Below are 18400 nucleotides of genomic sequence, written 5' to 3'. Positions count from 1 at the left end.
CTTAGCTAAGAATCGACCAATCGCGTCACTACTGGAGCGGAAGCGACTCTGGTCCTGGCGTTCTAGGGTACTCTCTATGGTTCCAGGACACAGCAACGCTAAGAAATCGTCGGCCGGAAAGATAGGAAGTGACGTAGGGATGGCGGAGGGGCGCGAGGTTTCAAGATGGCGGGGGCTGGGTGGTTGACCGAGAGGCAGAGGTGAAGGCCCCTCCGAAGTAAAAGAGGCCAGCAGTCGTCCCTTCCCTGCTTCTCGCAGCCCTGGGAGCCCTGCAGAAGTGTGAGTGTGCGGGATTGCTTTACTCCTCTAATCCGTCTCCCGTCCCTCCCGGTAGCCTGCGCGGTTTCCCGGGGACACCAGGCCCTTTCGCCCCGCTCTTCCGCGGTTGGGGTCTCCCGGGTTGCGGACTAGGGAAATCCATGGGTGTAAGGTGGCCCGGCGTCCCCCGATTACGTGACTGACTTCCCCGGGTAGGTGGGCGCCGCTTCCCGTGCACGCTGACCGGTGGCCTCCGGTTTGACGTTTTCTTGTGCATAGAGCTCAGACCAACCGTCGCTATGGTTTCGGCAGTTGCTGCTCTGGTTGCTGTTTTTGGCGAACCTGGACCCTGCCGCCTTGATGCATCTTTGGTTACTTAGAGCCCCCGGGCTTTTCGGGCGTGATTTCCCGACCACCTCTGCTAAAAGAAAAAAAAAGTAGTTTGTGTAGACCGAGACTCCCTTATCTTGTGTAAAAATTTTCTGTAATTGATATTTGTCCTGTGATTCCGTTATGAGAGAGCAGGGTAAAAATAAGACCCTGAGGATAATTGGGAAAGGGGAACACAAAAGATGCAGGCGAGAGACTTTGTACTGATTTTGCTTGTTCTTGCCCTTCTTGCCTCCTACTCCGCCTCCAGTGGAGTATTTTACCCACTTTCCTGGGTAAAATAATTTTCAGAATTCTGAAACATCTAGCAGAAATCCGGGCAGTTGGAACACTTGGTGAAAAAGGCCCTGACCAATAAACTGGTCTGACAAAATCTTCATAAAAGGCAGATATAATTGTATTTATCTGTATATTACATCCTGGCTTTCTCCTTCCAATCTTTCCAAAGCATTTATTTTCCAAAGGAAGCAAAATTCAACTTATATAATGGAAAGGTTGTTTCACATGGTTAAACCTTTGAAATAAAAGTGATGTTAATAAAAGTCCGGGCTTACAAAATACATTCAAGCATAATTGTCTCTTTCAGTTACCTTAGAAAATACAAATCAGTAGTCAGATAGGCACTAGTAAGAAAACATAATATTGAAAATACTGGTATTTTGGGTGGACTAGTATAATACTAATTTTTAGTGTTAACACTTTTACTTATATTTTAAGTTCTTTAAATAGCTATGTCTAAATCAAAACTTAATGTGGATTAAGTATGCCTAAATTAATTAATGAGTTTTTGCTGTTTTTGTGGTGTTGGTAAAACATATGTGGCGAGGAAAACCATAGAGACACCCTAAATGGAAATATAATAAGGATGTACAAGAACTAGTGGCTTCTCATAGCAAAGGTGTGCCATAGCCATGAAATTAGCGTCTGTATTTTATTTTTCAAATTTCATTCTAGTTGATATTTTCAATTGACAGAGTCAGTGCTGGGATCCATTTTCTTAAAAGTTAAATAATATCGAACTGATCCTTAGATCCATTACATTTCTCATGAGTAACAGAGATCTAATTTTTCATGGTCAAGAAAGTTAAGGCCATCTTTCTTGTATGCACCAGATCCTGTGTTAAAATCATTGACATCCTATGTCAAAGTGCCTAGAATAAGTTCTGCCTCTACTTCCAATCCGGGTTCATCCTAATGCTCCTGGGAGGCAGCAGGTGATGGCCCAAGTGCTTGGGTCCCTGCCACCCATGTGGGACGACCAGATAACAGCTCCTGGCTCTTGACTTTGACCTTGCCCAGCCCCAGGTGTTGTGGGAATTTGGAGAGTGAACCAGCAGAAGGAAGATCTCTATGTCACTCTGCCTTTCATAAAGTAAATCGTTTTTGCCGGCGCCGTGGCTCACTAGGCTAATCCTCCGCCTAGCGGCACCGGCACACCGGGTTCTAATCCCAGTTGGGGCGCCGGATTCTGTCCCGGTTGCCCCTCTTCCAGGCCAGCTCTCTGCTGTGGCCAGGGAGTGCAGTGGAGGATGGCCCAGATGCTTGGGCCCTGCACCCCATGGGAGACCAGGAAAAGCACCTGGCTCCTGGCTCCTGCCATCGGATCAGCGCGGTGCGCCGGCCGCGGCGGCCATTGGAGGGTGAACCAACGGCAAAGGAAGACCTTTCTCTCTGTCTCTCTTTCACTGTCCACTCTGCCTGTTAAAAAACAAAAAAATAAAAAAAAAAAAGTAAATCGTTTTTTTAAGCCTCCTGTGACACCAGCATCACATATGGGCGCCAGTTGGAGTGCGGGCTGCTCCACTTCTGATCCAGTTCACTGCTTATGCCTCTGGGAAAGCAGCAAAAGATGGCCCAAGTACTTGGTCCCCTGCATCTACTTGTGAGAGCTGGAAGAAGCTCTGGGCTGCTAGCTTCAGTCTGTCTCAGCCATTTGGGAGTGATTCAATTGATGAAGATTCTCTCTCTTTCTTTATCTCCTCGTAACTCTGCCTTTCAAATAAATATAAACATTAAAAAAAAATCTAAGGAAGACTCTGCTTTCACAAAAGTAATCAAAGAAGTGTTTCTTATCAAAATCAAGTCTAAAAAGGAAAAAATGGGGACCGGTGCTGTGACACAGTAGGTTAATCCTCCACTGCCTGCGGCACTGGCATCCCATGTGGGCACCAGGTTCTAGTCCTGGTTGCTCCTCTTCAAGTCCAGCTCTCTGCTGTGGCCTGGGAGGGCAGTGGAAGATGGTCCAAGTGCTTGGGCCCTGCACCCGCATGGGAGACCAGGAGAAGCACCTAGCTCCTGGCTTCGGATCGGCGCAGCACTGGCTGTGGTGGCCATTTGGGGAGTGAACCAACGGAAGGAAGACATTTCTCTCAGGTTCTCTCTCTCACTGTCTGTAACTCTGTCAAATAAATAAATATCTTTAAAAAAGAAAAAGAAAAAATGTTATAAATAGAAGAAAAATGAGCTACTTCTTTGTCTTTGCAGGTATTTTTTTTTTTATGAAAAAGTGAAACACACAGATTGTCAACATGGGACGAAGATCTACATCATCCACCAAGAGTGGAAAATTTATGAACCCCACAGACCAAGCCCGTAAGTGTCCATCAGTATGGGATGATGAGGTAGAGAAGAATTAAAAATTGCAGATACTAGATAAACTGTTTCATTGTGGCTTAATTACAAGAACAGCAGTGATAGGAAGAATAAAGTATTTAAGGTTTTACAGTATGTGGGCACACAAAATTTTAAACATACAAATAGAATTCATATTTTATTTTCAGGTTTGATTGGCTTACAAGTACAGCTGGCTTGAGCCTTTTTAGGTTAGGAATTTCAAACAATTTAACCTAAATTTTCAAGCCCTTAGTATTTTCTATATCTTTTTCCTTAAGATTTTTTTATTTAAGAAACTTGATGTGATTGAGAGGATTCTGTTGGTATATTGGAGGTGGAGAACAAGGGTGCTGCTAAATGATATATAGTGAACAGCATAGCCTCCCACAATGAAGAATATTAAGTTGGAGAAAGCTAACATTGATAATTTGAAAGTCATCTTCTCTCTGTCTCTCTCTTTTAAGGAAAGGAAGCCCGGAAGAGAGAACTAAAGAAGGTATGATTTCAGAAGCATTCTATATATCTGTCTGTGTTAGGCACATATTGTTATTCGAGATTAATGGATTTCAAAATAACATTTCCAATTATTTGACAGAAGAGATATTTTGCTTCTTATAAAAACTATGAAATTTGCTAAGCCAGAACTTCCTCTGCTTAGAAATGAAACTGAAATAACTTTGGAGATACATTTACAATGGGTTATAATGGCATGTTTATTTGACCAGTGAGTTAAGAAATACTTTTGAAGATAATTTATGTATTAAAACATAACTGCTTTGTTAAAAAAGCTAGTGAATCAGTGAATGGGAGTAAACAAGGTTAAAAGAAATGCTGTCTAAGAAGACACATCTAATAACATTTTTTTACTAAACTCTAAATATTTGGAGAGCAAAAAATTACATAGTTCTCTTTCTGGTGATTGAAGCAAGTGATCAGCAACAAGGAGAAATTCAGTGTAAATAGATTCTTAAAGCAGATTGAAATAAAACTCATGAGTGTCCGGATTCTTGACATTCTGCTTGTCTTTCATTTTTCCCAGAACAAAAAACAACGCATGATGGTACGAGCTGCAGTTTTGAAGATGAAGGATCCCAAACAAATTATCCGAGATATGGAAAAATTGGATGAAATGGGTATGAATTTATAAAAACGGTAGATTGTATAACAACTATAATAGTCTTACACACACACAGGCAGGCAGGTAATGAATGAAGATCCATAGACCTGACAGAAACAGAAATCTAAACTTAAGGGGGGAACCAATTATTTAACCAGAACTAACTGCTTTTCCTTTTTATCCCAAATCCCTACTTCTACTCATTAAATGCTTTAGCCTGCTTTATTGTGGTTATTGTTGTAGCAGTTACCTGATTAGGGCAGGAATAACCCCTGGAATTCTCCACATTGCATAGTACTTGGCTTATAGGAGGATTTCAATAATGACTCATTGAATGAGTAAATAATTAACCACTTGAGCCCTAAAAAAGAAAAGGATTCTGTTTCATATTAGGCATTGTGACGTAAGGTGAGGAGGAGTGCCTTAATGGAGTCTGGCTAGAAATTCTGCTTGTTTGGCCTGTTCCCTAGCTGAGTGGGTTTGGGTAGATTCTCAAGCCAGTTGTTATGAGGCCCAGTTGGTCAGCTCATTTTTGGGGGAGAAGATAAATCTGGTTTATGCAATCACTGTGGGGTTGGTTCATTGCTTTATTATTTGTGGTAAGAGAGAGACAGAGGTCTCTCATCTACCCATTCACTCCCAAAAAGCCACGGTGAAGCCAAGAGCCAGGAACTCAATCCAGGTCTCCCACCTGGGTAGCAGAGATTGACTCAATCACTTTAGACATAATCTGTTGCCCCCTGGGGCATTAGCAGGAAACTGGAATCAAGAGTAGAGTAGGGACTGGAACCCAGACACCCTGACATGGGATGAGATACAGGCCAGGCCGCTTGACTATTAGGCCAAATGCCTACACTCACTTTGGGGTTTTTTTGTTTGTCTTATTTTTTTAATGTTTGCAAGTATCATATAAATTTAAATATTGAGCCATCATAAATATAAAACTATGCCCCATTTCTTGAATGAGAAAATCTAAAAAGATACTTAGCCATTTAGTTAGGATGTAAAACCATCAAATGCTTTTCAACTTACAGCAGGGTTACCCTTCAGTGAACGCAGCCTAAATTGAAATATCTTGGGTCAAATGTATTTAACATATCCAGCCTCCCAGACTTCCCAGCTCAACCTAGCATATTTTAAATATGTACAAAACACTTACATCAACCTATAATTGGGCACCCTATTTTATAGTAAGGTACTGGATATCTCTTATAATTTATTGAATATTGTACTGAACGTGAAAAACATGGTGTACTTGAAGTGCAGCTTTTACAGAGCACATACTGCTTTTGCACCATTGTAAAGTCAAAAAATCCTAAGTTGAACCATCAGTGAGGAGTTGGGGATTCATCTATATTTAACATCAAAGTATTATGTGAAGTATCACATTACTTATAGCAGTTTTATTCAGTCTCACATATATTCAATACTTTTTCATAGCTGAAATTATGTAAGATACTGTCTTCCCTTGCATCTTTTTTTCTTTATTATTTATTCATTTTTTTTGACAGGCAGAGTTAGAGAGAGACAGAGAGAAAGGTCTTCCTTTCCCTTGGTTCACCCCCCAAATGGCCAGTACGGCTGGCGCCCTGCGCTGATCCAAGCTAGGCGCCAGGTGCTTTCTGCTGGTCTCCCATGCGGGTGAAGGGCCCAAGCATTTGTGCCATCCTCCACTATCTTCCCGGGCCACAGCAGAGAGCTAGACTGGAAGAGGAGCAACTGGGACAGAATCCGCTGCCCCAACCAGGACTAGAACCTGGGCTACTGGCGCCACAGGTGGAGGGTTAGCCTAGTGAGCCGCGGCACTGGCCACCTTGCATCTTAAGTTTGAGAATCATCATCTACCACTGAAACTTTTATCCCAGCCCATGAAAACCTTTCCCTTTATAAAACTTTTTTTAAAATATTTTATTTATTTGAGAGGTAGAGTTACAGACAGAGGGAGAAAGAAAAAGAGAAGGCTCTTCCATCTGCTGGTTTACTCCACAGATGACTTCAGTGGCAAGAGGTGGACCCATCTGAGACCTGGATAAAGAAATTATGGTATATATACACAATAGAGTACTACTAAGCTGTAAAAAAAAAGAAGAAGAAATTCTGTCTTTTGCAACAAAATGGATGCAATTGGAAACCATTATACTTAGTGAAATAAGCCAGTCCCAAAAAGACACATACTGTATGTTTTCCCTGATCCGAGGTAATAGAGTACCTAAAATGTAATGTATTGGAGTAAAATGGCAGTTGCAGCCATTTGGGCAGTGAACCAGCAGATGGAAGAGCTTTGTCTCTGTCTCGCCCTCTCACTATCTGTAACTCTACTTCTCAAATAAATAAATAAAATCTTAAAAAAAAAAGATCATTAAGTAAACTGAAAGTAGATCTATGTAAAAATGAAGAGTGGGAATGAGAGAGTTGGAGTATGGACAGGAGGGAGGATGGGGTGGGAAGTCTCACTGTGTTCCTAAATCTGTATATATGAAATACATGAAACTTGCATAACTTAAATAAAATTTTTAAAAACAATTTTATTATTTGAGAGGTAGAGTTACAGACAAAGAAAGGGAAAAACAGAGAGAAAGGTCTTTCATCTGTTGGTTTACTGCCCAAATGGCCGCAACCTCATATTGACATGTAGATCCCTGTGTAAAAAGTTTAGTATGACTAAGGAAGTTTTTGTCTTATTTTTATAACCTATTGATACCTAAATGATATGGCCTTTTGTATTTAATTTTATAATCTGCTTTTTCTCTCAGAGTTTAACCCAGTGCAACAGCCACAGTTAAATGAGAAAGTACTGAAAGACAAGCGTAAAAAGCTGCGTGAAACCTTTGAACGTATTCTCCGACTTTATGAAAAAGAGAATCCAGATATTTATAAAGAATTGAGAAAGCTAGAAGTAGAATATGAACAGAAGAGGGCTCAACTCAGCCAGTATTTTGATGCTGTCAAGGTAATCAAATTCTTTTGAGAAAATGTTATATTTAGATTTACTCTTTTAAGTTACTGAGAGAATTGATCATGTTAAACCTCTTCATCCTGGCAGTTTCTTAAAAAAATGTACACTGACCCTAGCAGCCATTCTAAAGCAGGTGAAACTAATGTAAATGGAGGGGCAGGATTGTAACAATAATTGACTTGGGATGGCATTAGGATTGACTGGGAAAGAGAGTATGAGGAACATGTATTTGTCAAAACTCATTGAGTTTATACGTTTCATTGTAAATTTTACTTCAAAATTAAACAGAAAAATAAATGGTGTACTTTTTGTAAATTAGTATGGGTTCCCTTTTTACAACAATCTGAAACCTTAAGGAAACCTACCAAGTGTCAAACAGCTAATACAGCGGAGAACAGAACACAGACAGACTTATAATTAGAGCCAATTGGTTATATTTTGTTGATATGTATTATACTGTCATCTAAATTTTTAAAGAAGGTAGCTTTGGTGCCACTTGTAACCATTGGGATTTCTCTGAACAGCAACTGTTTTAAATCATATCCAAAATGAGGCAGCTTATAGTGGAAGGGAAAAACAGCTAGCTAGGGTTCGGTTCTTTTCAAGGAAGATAAAGGTTTCTTTGACGGTTTGGAATTACTGACTTTTCTGGTTTTTGTTTTCATATTTACATTAGTTGGAAAACAAATACAGGTTATGAAACAGCTGACATGGAAATGATTGTGTTGAGTTTTATAGTTTGATTTTTATCCTGCTGTTGAAAGGTTCTTTCCGTTTCAGAATGCTCAGCATGTCGAAGTGGAGAGTATTCCTTTGCCAGATATGCCGCACGCTCCTTCCAACATCTTGATCCAGGATATTCCACTTCCTGGTGCCCAGCCACCCTCCATCCTTAAGAAAACTTCAGCCTATGGGTAAGGAAGTGGTGTCACAGAGAGCATTTATTAAAAACACTTCTTGACAAGTGCCACAGTTAAACAGTGAGAAATAAAATACAATGTGGTTATAAACAGTATGGTTCTTGATTAAATGTAAAATCCTTGAAAATTTTGTAGACAAGGATTTAAATATCTCATTGCTTTAATTTTTCTTTACAGACCTCCAACTCGGGCGGTTTCTATACTTCCTCTTCTTGGACATGGTGTTCCACGTTTGCCCCCTGGTAGAAAACCTCCTGGCCCTCCCCCTGGCCCACCTCCTCCTCAGGTCTTACAGATGTATGGCCGTAAAGTGGGCTTTGCCCTGGACCTTCCCCCTCGTAGGCGAGACGAAGACATGCTATACAGTCCTGAACTGGGTAAGGAGTGTCTGTTCCCTTTGTTCTTATGTCCTTCCTCATTGTCATTTTTATGTTAGTCCTATTTTTGTTTTTGGGTTTTGTTGTTGTTGTTACTGTTTTTAATTTTCTACGTGCTGGGTCTCTACCAAGATGGTCACAACAGCAGGGGTGGGCCAGGCCAAATCCAGGAGCCAGGAGCCTCCTCCAAGTCTCCCATGCAGGTGGCAGGAGGCCAAACACTTGGGCCATCCTCCACTGCTTTTCCAGGTGCACCAGCAGGGAGCTGGATCGGAAGCAGAGCAGTTAAGATAGGAACCAGCACCCATATAGGTTCATATTGGCCCTGTTGAACAGTGTTACTCACCACCCTCAGAACTTAGGAAATAAACAAATACTATATATAGACCAGTCCATAAATCATGGGCTCTGCCCAAGTAGAAGCATGATATGTAAGGAAACAAGTTTTTTTATGCTTGCATTAAGCTTTTCTCAGATCACTTACTGCCAGTGCCTTCTGATTTGAACACCTGTTTCCCTTTCAGCTTTATTGCCATCAGACCAGAGCATCATTGTATAGTCACTGTGCCTGTATGTGTGTATATAGTTTTTAAAAGAGTATGTTTTCAAATTCGAACACTTTTTTTAAAAAAGAAAAACGTTACATTGCCAAAAAGAAGTGTTTGAAAATACAGTCAACAGGAAATATTGTCAGACTGAATAGCTGAGATCATGTGCAGAATTCTTTTGAAACATTCTGAGTTTAAAGTGAGCATACTTTTCTGTATGTCTGGGTACCACATAGTGGAGGATCCAATCTTACTACCTGTTCTGTGCCCTCCCTCCCCTTTCAGCTCAGCGGGGTCATGATGATGATGTCTCCAGCACAAGTGAAGATGATGGTTATCCTGAAGACATGGATCAAGATAAGCACGATGACAGCACTGATGACAGTGACACTGACAGATCAGATGGAGAGAGTGAGGGGGATGAATTTGTACATCGTGATGATAATGAACGAGACAACAATGAAGAAAAAAAATCAGGTCTGGGCAAATGAAAGTTCCATGGTGTGTGTGTGTGTGTGTGTGTGTGTGTTTTAAAGACTATTTGTTGATTTGAAAGGCAAAGTTACAAAAGGAGAGAAACGGAAACAGGGATAGAGAGAGCTCTTCCATCCACTGGTTCAATCCCCAAAACAACAGTCGGAACTGGGCCAGGCTGAAGCCAGGAGCTTCTTTCTGGTCTCCCACGTGGATAGCAGGGGCCCACACACTTGGTCATCTTCCACTGCTTTCCCAGGGACATTAGCAGGGAGCTAAATCAGAAGTGGAGCAGCCAGGACTTGAACTGGTACTCATTTGGGACAGGCAGCTGCTTAACCCATTGTGCCACAACTCCAGCCCTAGTTCCATGATATTAATAACTAGCACACAAGGAAAAGGACCTAATCTATTAATAGTAGTGGACTCTTTGAAAAGGGGCAACATAGTTGCGTGCTTATATCTCAAAATGTTGAAAGCTGATATGTAGTCTAGAATTTTTAAGGCAGAAGGTTTTTTCCTTTTTTTAATATTTATTTATTTATTTGAAAGTGTGAGTTACGGAGAGGCAGGGGCAGAGAGAGAGAGATCTTCCATCCTCTGGTTCACTCCCCAAATGGCACAATAGCTGGGGTTGGGCCAGGTCAAAACCAGGAGCCTGAAATTCCATCCAGATCTCTAACGGTGGCAGAGGCCAAAGTACTTGGGCCATCTTCCATTGCTTTCTCAAGCACATTAGCAGGGAGCTCGATCAGAAGTGGAGCGCTCAGGACTGGAACCAGCATTCATATGGGATGCTGACATCTTGGGTGGCTGCTTAACCCACTGCACCACAATGCCACCCCAAGAATAGTGTGTGTGATAAAGAAGTATATACAATAAAACCCACTTTTGTGCAAACAGCAGGTATTCAACAATACAATGATAGGCCATCCAGCTGTGTTATTGAAAGGAAAATAACTATATAACCATACTTAGAAAACTATATTCATACTGTTTTTATTTTTTTTAGCAAGTCTTTAAATGTTTATATTTGAAGCCCTTTGCCTTACTGTTCATGGTCTTTTACATGAACCAGGACTATAGTTATAACTCAAGTACACTGAATAGAATCATGAAACCTGTTTTATACATAATGTACATTATGTGTATACCTATTACGTATTTAGACCAAGTTAATGTATTTCAAAGAAAGTCATTTTGACATTTGAAAATTTTAAGCATATTAATAGGCACTAAGCGAAGCAAAATGTACACCAATTCTGTCCAATCTCCGAGGTTTTAGAACTTCTTTTAGCATTGTTTCTGTATCCTACAGCCTAGTATGAAGGCACTTTAAAAAAATTCTTGTGAAATGGGATTAAAAGAAAACTTTATTTTGGTTTGAAAAGTTTTGAAACTCATGGAAATTTTTTCATAATCATTTTCCATGAACTTTTTGAAAACACTGTCCTTAATACTAACATGACTATAGGGATGGCAAGTTTTTCTCTTGCTAACCCCACCTTCCTCCCACAAAAAAATCATTTGTTTGAAAGGCAGAGTTAGAGGGAGATACAGAAAGAAAATGCTGGTTTACTCCCCAAATGTCTGCAGTGGCCAGAGCTGAGCAAGGCCAAAGCCAGGAGCCTGGAACTCCATCCGTCTCCCACCTGGGTGACAGGGTTCCAGGTACTTTGGCCTTCGTGAGGTTTCACTGGCACATTCAGCAGGGAGCTTGACTGGAAGTGGAGGGGCCAGGATTCTAACCATACTCCTATGTGGGATGCCAGAGTCGCAGGCATGGCTTAATGCTGGCCCTCTCCCACTATTTCTTTTAAGATTATATTTATTTATGTGAGAGGTAGAGTTGAGACTGCAAAAGGGAGAGACAGAAAGGTCTTCCATCCACTGGTTCACTCCCCAAATGGCCATAACAGCAGGAGCTGAGCCAATTTGGAGCCAGGAACTTCTTGCAGTTCTCTCAAGCAGGTGCAGGCGCCCAAGTACTTGGGCCGACTTCTGCTGCTTTCCCAGACTGTAGCAGAGAGAGCAGGGAGCTGGATCAGAAGTGAAGCAGCTGGCATAGGAACCAGCGCCTATATGGGATGCTGGCAGCATCAGCGGAGGCTTAGGCTACTATGCCAGTGCTGGCCCTTTCTGCTAAGAATCATTCCAAATGATAAAGCTAATTAAAAATGATAAGAGCGCTGGTAAGAAAATTGACAACTTTTTTTTCCCAAAGATTGACTTATTTGAAAGCCAGAATGCAGAGTGATGGAGGGAGACAAAGAAAAGACACAGGGGGAGAGAGAGAGAGAGAGAGCGAGCTTCCATCCACTAGTTCTCTCCCCAGATGGCTACAACAGCCAGAGCTGAGCCAGGCCTAAGGCAGCTAGGAACTCCATCCAGGTCTCCCACATGGGTGGCATGGAATCAGGCACGTGGGACCATCATCTGCCTTCCCCGGCATATTAGCAGGAAGGTACATTTGAAGCAGAGGAGCTGAGACTTGAACTGGCACTCTGACATGGGGTGCTAGCGTCACAAGTGGCAGCTTAACCTGCTGCACTGCAGTGTCAGCCCAAATTTTTCTAGAAATATGTCCAGCAGAACACTTGTGCCGAAAATGGCTTTCCCAGCTATGATTTGATATTCATTATTTTGCCTAAAATTTATTAAGTTTTTACTAAATTAAAAAGACAGTTTTCTGGCCAATGAGGATACAACATAAACTAAAGCCCTGCTATTTGGAACTATTCCCCACTCCTGTAACTGTTTGCCAGCTTAGAATGCTCCTCGTGTTGCAGCATGAAGTGTTTTCAAGTGACTATTCAATAGACTATGTCAGGTTAACAAGTTCCTTTCTGTTCCAACCTGGCTAATAATTTTTTTATCATAAATATTTTTAAACATATGTTGGGATATTACTGTTTTCTTTTTTCTGAGTGTTTATTGTATTGAATTGCATTGCTGGGTTTTCTAACATTAAATTGTCTTGCATCATTTCTGGACCAACCCTAAATGCCCATAATGTATTTTTTTTATTTGGAAGTCAGAATTACACAGAGAAGGAAAAGCAGAGAGGGAGGTCTTCCATCCTCTGGTTCACTCCCCAGTTGGCCAAAATGACTGGAGCTGTACCATTCCGAAGCCAGGAGCCAGGAGCTTCCTCCAGGTCTCCCATCCGGGTGCAGAGGCCCAAGGGCTTGGGCCATCTTCTACTGCTTTCCTAGGCCAATTTACTTGTACTTTATCTTGGCCAGTTGGTTACTCACATAAAGATGATGATATTCTTTAAATTTTTAAAATCTATAAATCTTAAAATCACTATGGCATCTATGTGCCACCAATTTGCATTTCATTTACTATCCTTTTAGTGTATCTCTCTCTTCCTGCACTTATCTTCTGTAACATGAATTGCAGTCATATCCAGTATTTCTTAGAGTTTGCTGTATAATACACATTTACTGATTTTTGTTGATACCTATTCTCCCCTAGGTCTGAGTGTACGATTTGCTGATATGCCTGGAAAATCAAGGAAGAAAAAGAAGAACATGAAGGAGCTGACTCCTCTTCAAGCCATGATGCTCCGAATGGCAGGTGAGGCCGGAAAAGAAAGTCACCTCCTGGTACTTCCTCATGCCAGTTTCTTTGCATACATTTTTCCATTTAGTAAAACAGCCCTAACTGAAGTAAGCAATACATTTAAATCCGTGTTTTACAAAAGTTGAGGGTTGGCACCATTTGGTGGATTACACAGAGTTGTACAGCTTGTATATAAAGCCTGGATTCATTCCAATGCCTACAGTAGAATAGATGATCAGAAGACTACTTGTTAATTTTCAGAATGCTTATTTTTTTTAAGATTTATTTATTTATTTGAAAAGCTGAGAGTTAGAGAGAAAAAGAGGTTTTCTGCTGGTTCACTCCCCAAATGGCCACAACGGCCAGAGCTAGGCCAATCCAGTCCAGCAGCCTAGAGCTTCTTCCAGGTCCTCCCACTTGGGTGCAGTGGCCCAAAGACTTGGACCATCTTCTGCTTCCACAGGGAGCTGGATCAGAAGTGGAGCAGCCAAGACTTGAACCAGCAGGCAGCGGCTGGCCCCAATTTTCCGAATGCATTTATTTGGCATGTGTCTTCAGTCACTAGTGTGCACCAGGCAGTAACAAATGAACCAAGTCCATTTACCTGGTTTAAAATGTGTTTCAGGTCAGGAAATCCCTGAGGAGGGACGAGAAGTAGAGGAATTTTCAGAGGACGACGATGAAGATGATTCTGATGATTCTGCAGCAGAAAAGCAATCACAGAAACAGCATAAAGAAGATTCCCATTCTGATGGCACGTCTGCATCTTCTCAGCAGCAGGCTCCTCCACAGTCTGTTCCTCCTTCTCAGATACAAGCACCTCCCATGCCAGGACCCCCTCCTCTTGGACCCCCACCTGCTCCACCCTTACGGCCTCCTGGACCGCCTACAGGCCTTCCTCCTGGACCACCTCCAGGTCAGCCCTGTGACGTGAACAAATAGTTAATTACAAAAGAAATTAGAGTGAAATCATTCCAAAAAATATCATACATCGTCACTATTAAATTTCTTGTTTCCTCCTGATAAAATTATCAGAGGTGATTAAGATTCTAAAGTGGTAGGTCAAACTTGTTTGTTCCTAGAACATTCCTTGGCAATTCTCAGTTCTTTTCACAGCCACTTTTTTTTCCACAACTCTTCCTTATTCAGGGTTTTTATTTCTGATTATAGCAGGCAGAAACTTGAACATTACAACTGTGCTTTTCTTAGTATTACTTCTTAATTTGACAGGTTGACCCAGTTCTAAACTCCGAATGAGTGGGACTAGGGACAGGTAATATGTGAGTATTTCAAAAAGTGTGTGGAAATTAAAGATTTATTTGAAAGTCAGAGTTACACAGAGAGAGAAGCAGAGGCAGAGAGGTCTTCCATCCTCTGGTTCACTTTTTAGATGGCCGTAACAGCTGGAGTTGAGCCAGCTCGAAGCCAGGAGCTTCTTCCTTGTCTCCCACGCGAGTGCAGGGACCCAAGGACTAGGGCCATTTTCCACTGCTTTCCCAGGCCATAGCAGAGAGCTGGATTGGAAGTGGAGTAGCCAGGACTAGAACCTGCGCCCGTATGGGATGCTGGCACTACAGGCAGTGGCTTTATCCGCTACACTACAGCGCCAGCCCCAAAAGATAAATTTCTTACTACACCAAAAAGTTTTGAAATCTGTACCTGGTTTTTTTATGATACATATCTTTCATGAATTTTTTTGAAGACCCCACAAATGCGTGGGTTTCACAAAATTATGCACTACAATTGTCTTTTAACTTCATTTTCCATGAGTGTTTTGAAGTGCAGTCATGTTCTTAGGTAAGGAATTGTTGAATGTCAATGTAATCTATCGTTTCTCTAGTTCCTTCAAAGAGAATAGGTAATCAATCTGTTTTATCAAGTATTCGAGGTAACAGTATAAAAGTTCTCTGTGAAACAACATAGAGAACCTACTTCCTATTTATAAGTGTAGTCTTACATCCTGTAGTTAATCCATTGAATTTTCTTCAGTTGAATTAATCCTCTCCTGATGGGTGCAAAGCAGAATTCCCTGACTTATGTCATTCTCGTTAGATATTGCCTAGATGTATGAATTTCATGGAATCAGTCCATAAACCGTTATGCTTTTGATTCTGTTTTCAGCTTATACTGGAACCACTTAAGAAGTCTTACCTTTTACTATTTCTAGCCCAGCAGATCTCTGATTAAGTATGCCTTTTGTCAGTGCTTGCAAATAAAGAGAAATTATCTATAACAAATCCAATACATTTTTCCTTCTGCTCAGGTGTTTGTTGAGTGAATTCTATCACCATACATGGTTGGTTCACTGTTTTTGAAGTTAACCAAATTTTAGATTAAAGTGATAAGTCAAATCATGCTTGAGTTAATTTTATACCATAATTATTATTACATGTATATTTTGTTTGATATTAATTTATCAATATAAATATTTTCAGGGGCTCCTCCATTCCTGAGACCACCTGGAATGCCAGGACTCCGAGGGCCTTTACCCCGACTTTTACCTCCAGGACCACCACCAGGCAGACCCCCTGGCCCTCCTCCAGGTCCACCTCCAGGTCTGCCTCCTGGCCCTCCTCCTCGGGGACCCCCTCCAAGGCTACCTCCCCCTGCACCTCCAGGTGAAGCTTTTGATTTCTGTTATCTTTTATTTGCTATAGGACATAATCACATATCACTATCCTAAAATCAAGGGGTATCTCACAATCTGTGGTGATTTTCAGTTGCTGTTGGCCTCCAATTGAAAGAGTTCTTCCATTGGGTATTTGCATTTGCTACTGCTGTCAATTAAGGGACTTCTCCCAGACAAAAACCACTTTAGGGTGAATTCTCTAAGATTTTATGGTTTTTCTTTTTATTATTATTTTCATCTACTCGAAAGGCAGAGCAACAGAGAGAGATCTTCCATCTCCTGCTTTACTACCCAAATACCCATAACAGTCAGATTGGGCCATGCCAGAACCAAGAGCTCAGAAGTCCATCTAGGTCTCCCACCTGGGTGACAGGGATCCAAGCATTTGGGATGCATTAGAAAGAAGCTGGATTGGGAAGTGGGGGAACTGGCACTCCAATCTAGAATGTGGGTGTCTCAAGCAATAGCTTAAATGTTGCAATACAACACGTGCACCTGGATTTTTATTTGTTTGCTGGCTTTTAGAAATACAATTATAAAACTTGTTCTACGTGTTGGCATGAGTTTAGGAAAACAAACATACATGCAGAATTCCCTGTGGGCTTGTCTTATGGCAGGTGTATTTTTGGTTTGTTACATTAAATGTTTCAACTTAATGTGAAACCTTGCTTTTAAATGCTTCCCCTTAGATGTTTTTTCTTAATGGTACCCAGAATAATTAGGAGTCTGTAGTCAACAACATCTTTGATTTGGTGAAATATGGTACTTTATATTCAGTCTAAAAAGTGACATTTAAAGAAAATTCAAATCTTCGGTTCTTTGTATGTGGTGATGTATGTCTAAACTGTCAGTAGTACATAGGAATTATTTTCCCATGATGATGACAGATTATGATTAATCACATTCTCTCGTTCTAGTATATTTGGTGACCAGGGTAAAAATTTTATTTTCTGTCCATTGAATTTCTCTTTTTTTACAATGGAAAAAAGTTAATAATGCCTGGGACACAATTTCTTGACTTTGGACTTAATAACATTAGCACCATGCAGCAAGGGGAGAATCTTGACCATCAGATTTGAAGTAGTATTTGGAACCAATTGATGTCATCAATTTGTATTTTAAAGTAAGACATTATTTAGAAAGGAGAAAAATATATAAGGATGGTTTTCAAATAGGAAGTGTGAGTTCAGCTTATTTCCTATAAATTGATACCTGTGTTTAAATACCTTTAATGACAGCTAAATTGTTCTTGTGGTGTTCATCCTGCCTGTTTTCTTCTGCCTTCAGGCATCCCTCCACCTCGCCCTGGCATGATGCGCCCACCTTTGGTGCCTCCACTTGGACCTGCCCCACCTGGGCTTTTCCCACCAGCTCCCTTGCCGAACCCCGGGGTTTTGAGTGCTCCACCCAATTTGATTCAGCGACCCAAGGCGGATGATACAAGTGCAGCCACCATTGAGAAGAAAGCCACAGCAACCATCAGTGCCAAGCCACAGATCACTAATCCCAAGGCAGAGATTACTCGATTTGTGCCCACTGCACTGAGAGTACGTCGGGAGAATAAAGGAGCTACTGCTGCTCCCCAAAGAAAGTCAGAGGATGATTCTGCTGTGCCTCTTGCCAAAGCAGCCCCCAAATCTGGTCCTGCTGTTCCTGTGTCAGTACAAACTAAGGATGATGTTTATGAAGCTTTCATGAAAGAGATGGAAGGGCTACTGTGACAGCATTTGATGCCCGAGCAGGCTTCTATTACAACAGCAGCTCATGGAGAAAGAGGCTGTTATTAGACTTAGGGGAAAGAGCTACTTCCATTGTCAGGGTATTTTCTAATTTCAGTTCAAGGAATATCCTAAAGTTTAGCCATGTTCAGAATTTACTGCATACAAGAGAGGGTGTTGCATTCAGAATAGATGGGCTATTGAAGCAGTGCTGCTAACACCATTCCCTGTCACACCACCATTTCATCCTGTTTCGCCCCTTCTCCAGCTCGTTGGAAATTTGTGATCAGGGGAATCTTAGTTATTATTTGTTTTGACTCTCTTCTTGTGTGCTGTGGGCACTGGAATAGAGATTCCTGAAAAACCAGTTTATTTCATCTTGCCTTTCGTGTTCGAGTTATTTTTAATATTTTCCTGTAAATATTTTGTAATATTTTACTTGTAGTGAAATGGATCACAATGTCATTTCCTAATACAAAGCAGGATATGTGGGAAGAAAATGTACAATTCTTTGATTAAAATTATTTCCCACTGACCTAAACTTTGTGTGTTTCATGGAAAAATAAATAAATGTTCTACATCAAAATAATCTGTGTTACTGATAATGCAGAAATATGGTACCTGTGTTTTAGGCAGAAAAGGATATTGGGGGTAGAGAATTGAGTAGCAGTGAAGATGCTGCTTGGGACACCCACATCCAATGTTGCAATTCAAGTCTAGACTCAACCTCCATTTTAAATTCCAGCTTCCTGCTTGTGTGCATCCTGGGAGGGCACTGTGAAAGAAAAGGTAGCTCCGTATTAAGCTTCAGGGTTAATCAGCAGCCTCGCCTG

The 18400-nt window shown here is 41.2% G+C and overlaps 1 protein-coding gene across 1 annotated transcript; it reads left to right on the top strand.

The window, feature by feature from the left end:
• The first annotated feature begins 154 nt into the window (after positions 1–154).
• Positions 155–18153, top strand: WBP11 (WW domain binding protein 11). The gene is made up of 12 exons (XM_089304629.1): positions 155–279; positions 3133–3240; positions 3726–3757; positions 4301–4394; positions 7132–7328; positions 8115–8248; positions 8432–8631; positions 9465–9656; positions 13134–13235; positions 13846–14136; positions 15656–15838; positions 17137–18153. Exons 2-12 carry the CDS (start codon positions 3177–3179, stop codon positions 17568–17570), a joined length of 1923 nt encoding a protein of 640 aa, XP_089160755.1. The 5' UTR covers positions 155–279; positions 3133–3176; the 3' UTR covers positions 17571–18153.
• Positions 18154–18400: the final 247 nt, after the last annotated feature.

The sequence above is a fragment of the Oryctolagus cuniculus genome, chromosome 9 (genome assembly GCF_051225735.1).
Source record: "Oryctolagus cuniculus isolate XC-2025 breed Fujian yellow rabbit chromosome 9, ASM5122573v1, whole genome shotgun sequence".
In the NCBI taxonomy this organism is placed as follows: Eukaryota; Metazoa; Chordata; class Mammalia; order Lagomorpha; family Leporidae; genus Oryctolagus; species Oryctolagus cuniculus.
This window is presented reverse-complemented; position numbering and strand designations above follow the sequence as displayed.

Bases quoted from the DNA above. Each gene is read 5' to 3' on its own strand.
- WBP11 (XM_089304629.1), top strand. From the start codon at position 3,177: ATGGGACGAAGATCTACATCATCCACCAAGAGTGGAAAATTTATGAAC. The intron at 4,395-7,131 runs GTATGAATTTAT...TTTTTCTCTCAG, and splicing joins GGAAAAATTGGATGAAATGG to AGTTTAACCCAGTGCAACAG. The intron at 8,249-8,431 runs GTAAGGAAGTGG...TTTTCTTTACAG, and splicing joins AAGAAAACTTCAGCCTATGG to ACCTCCAACTCGGGCGGTTT.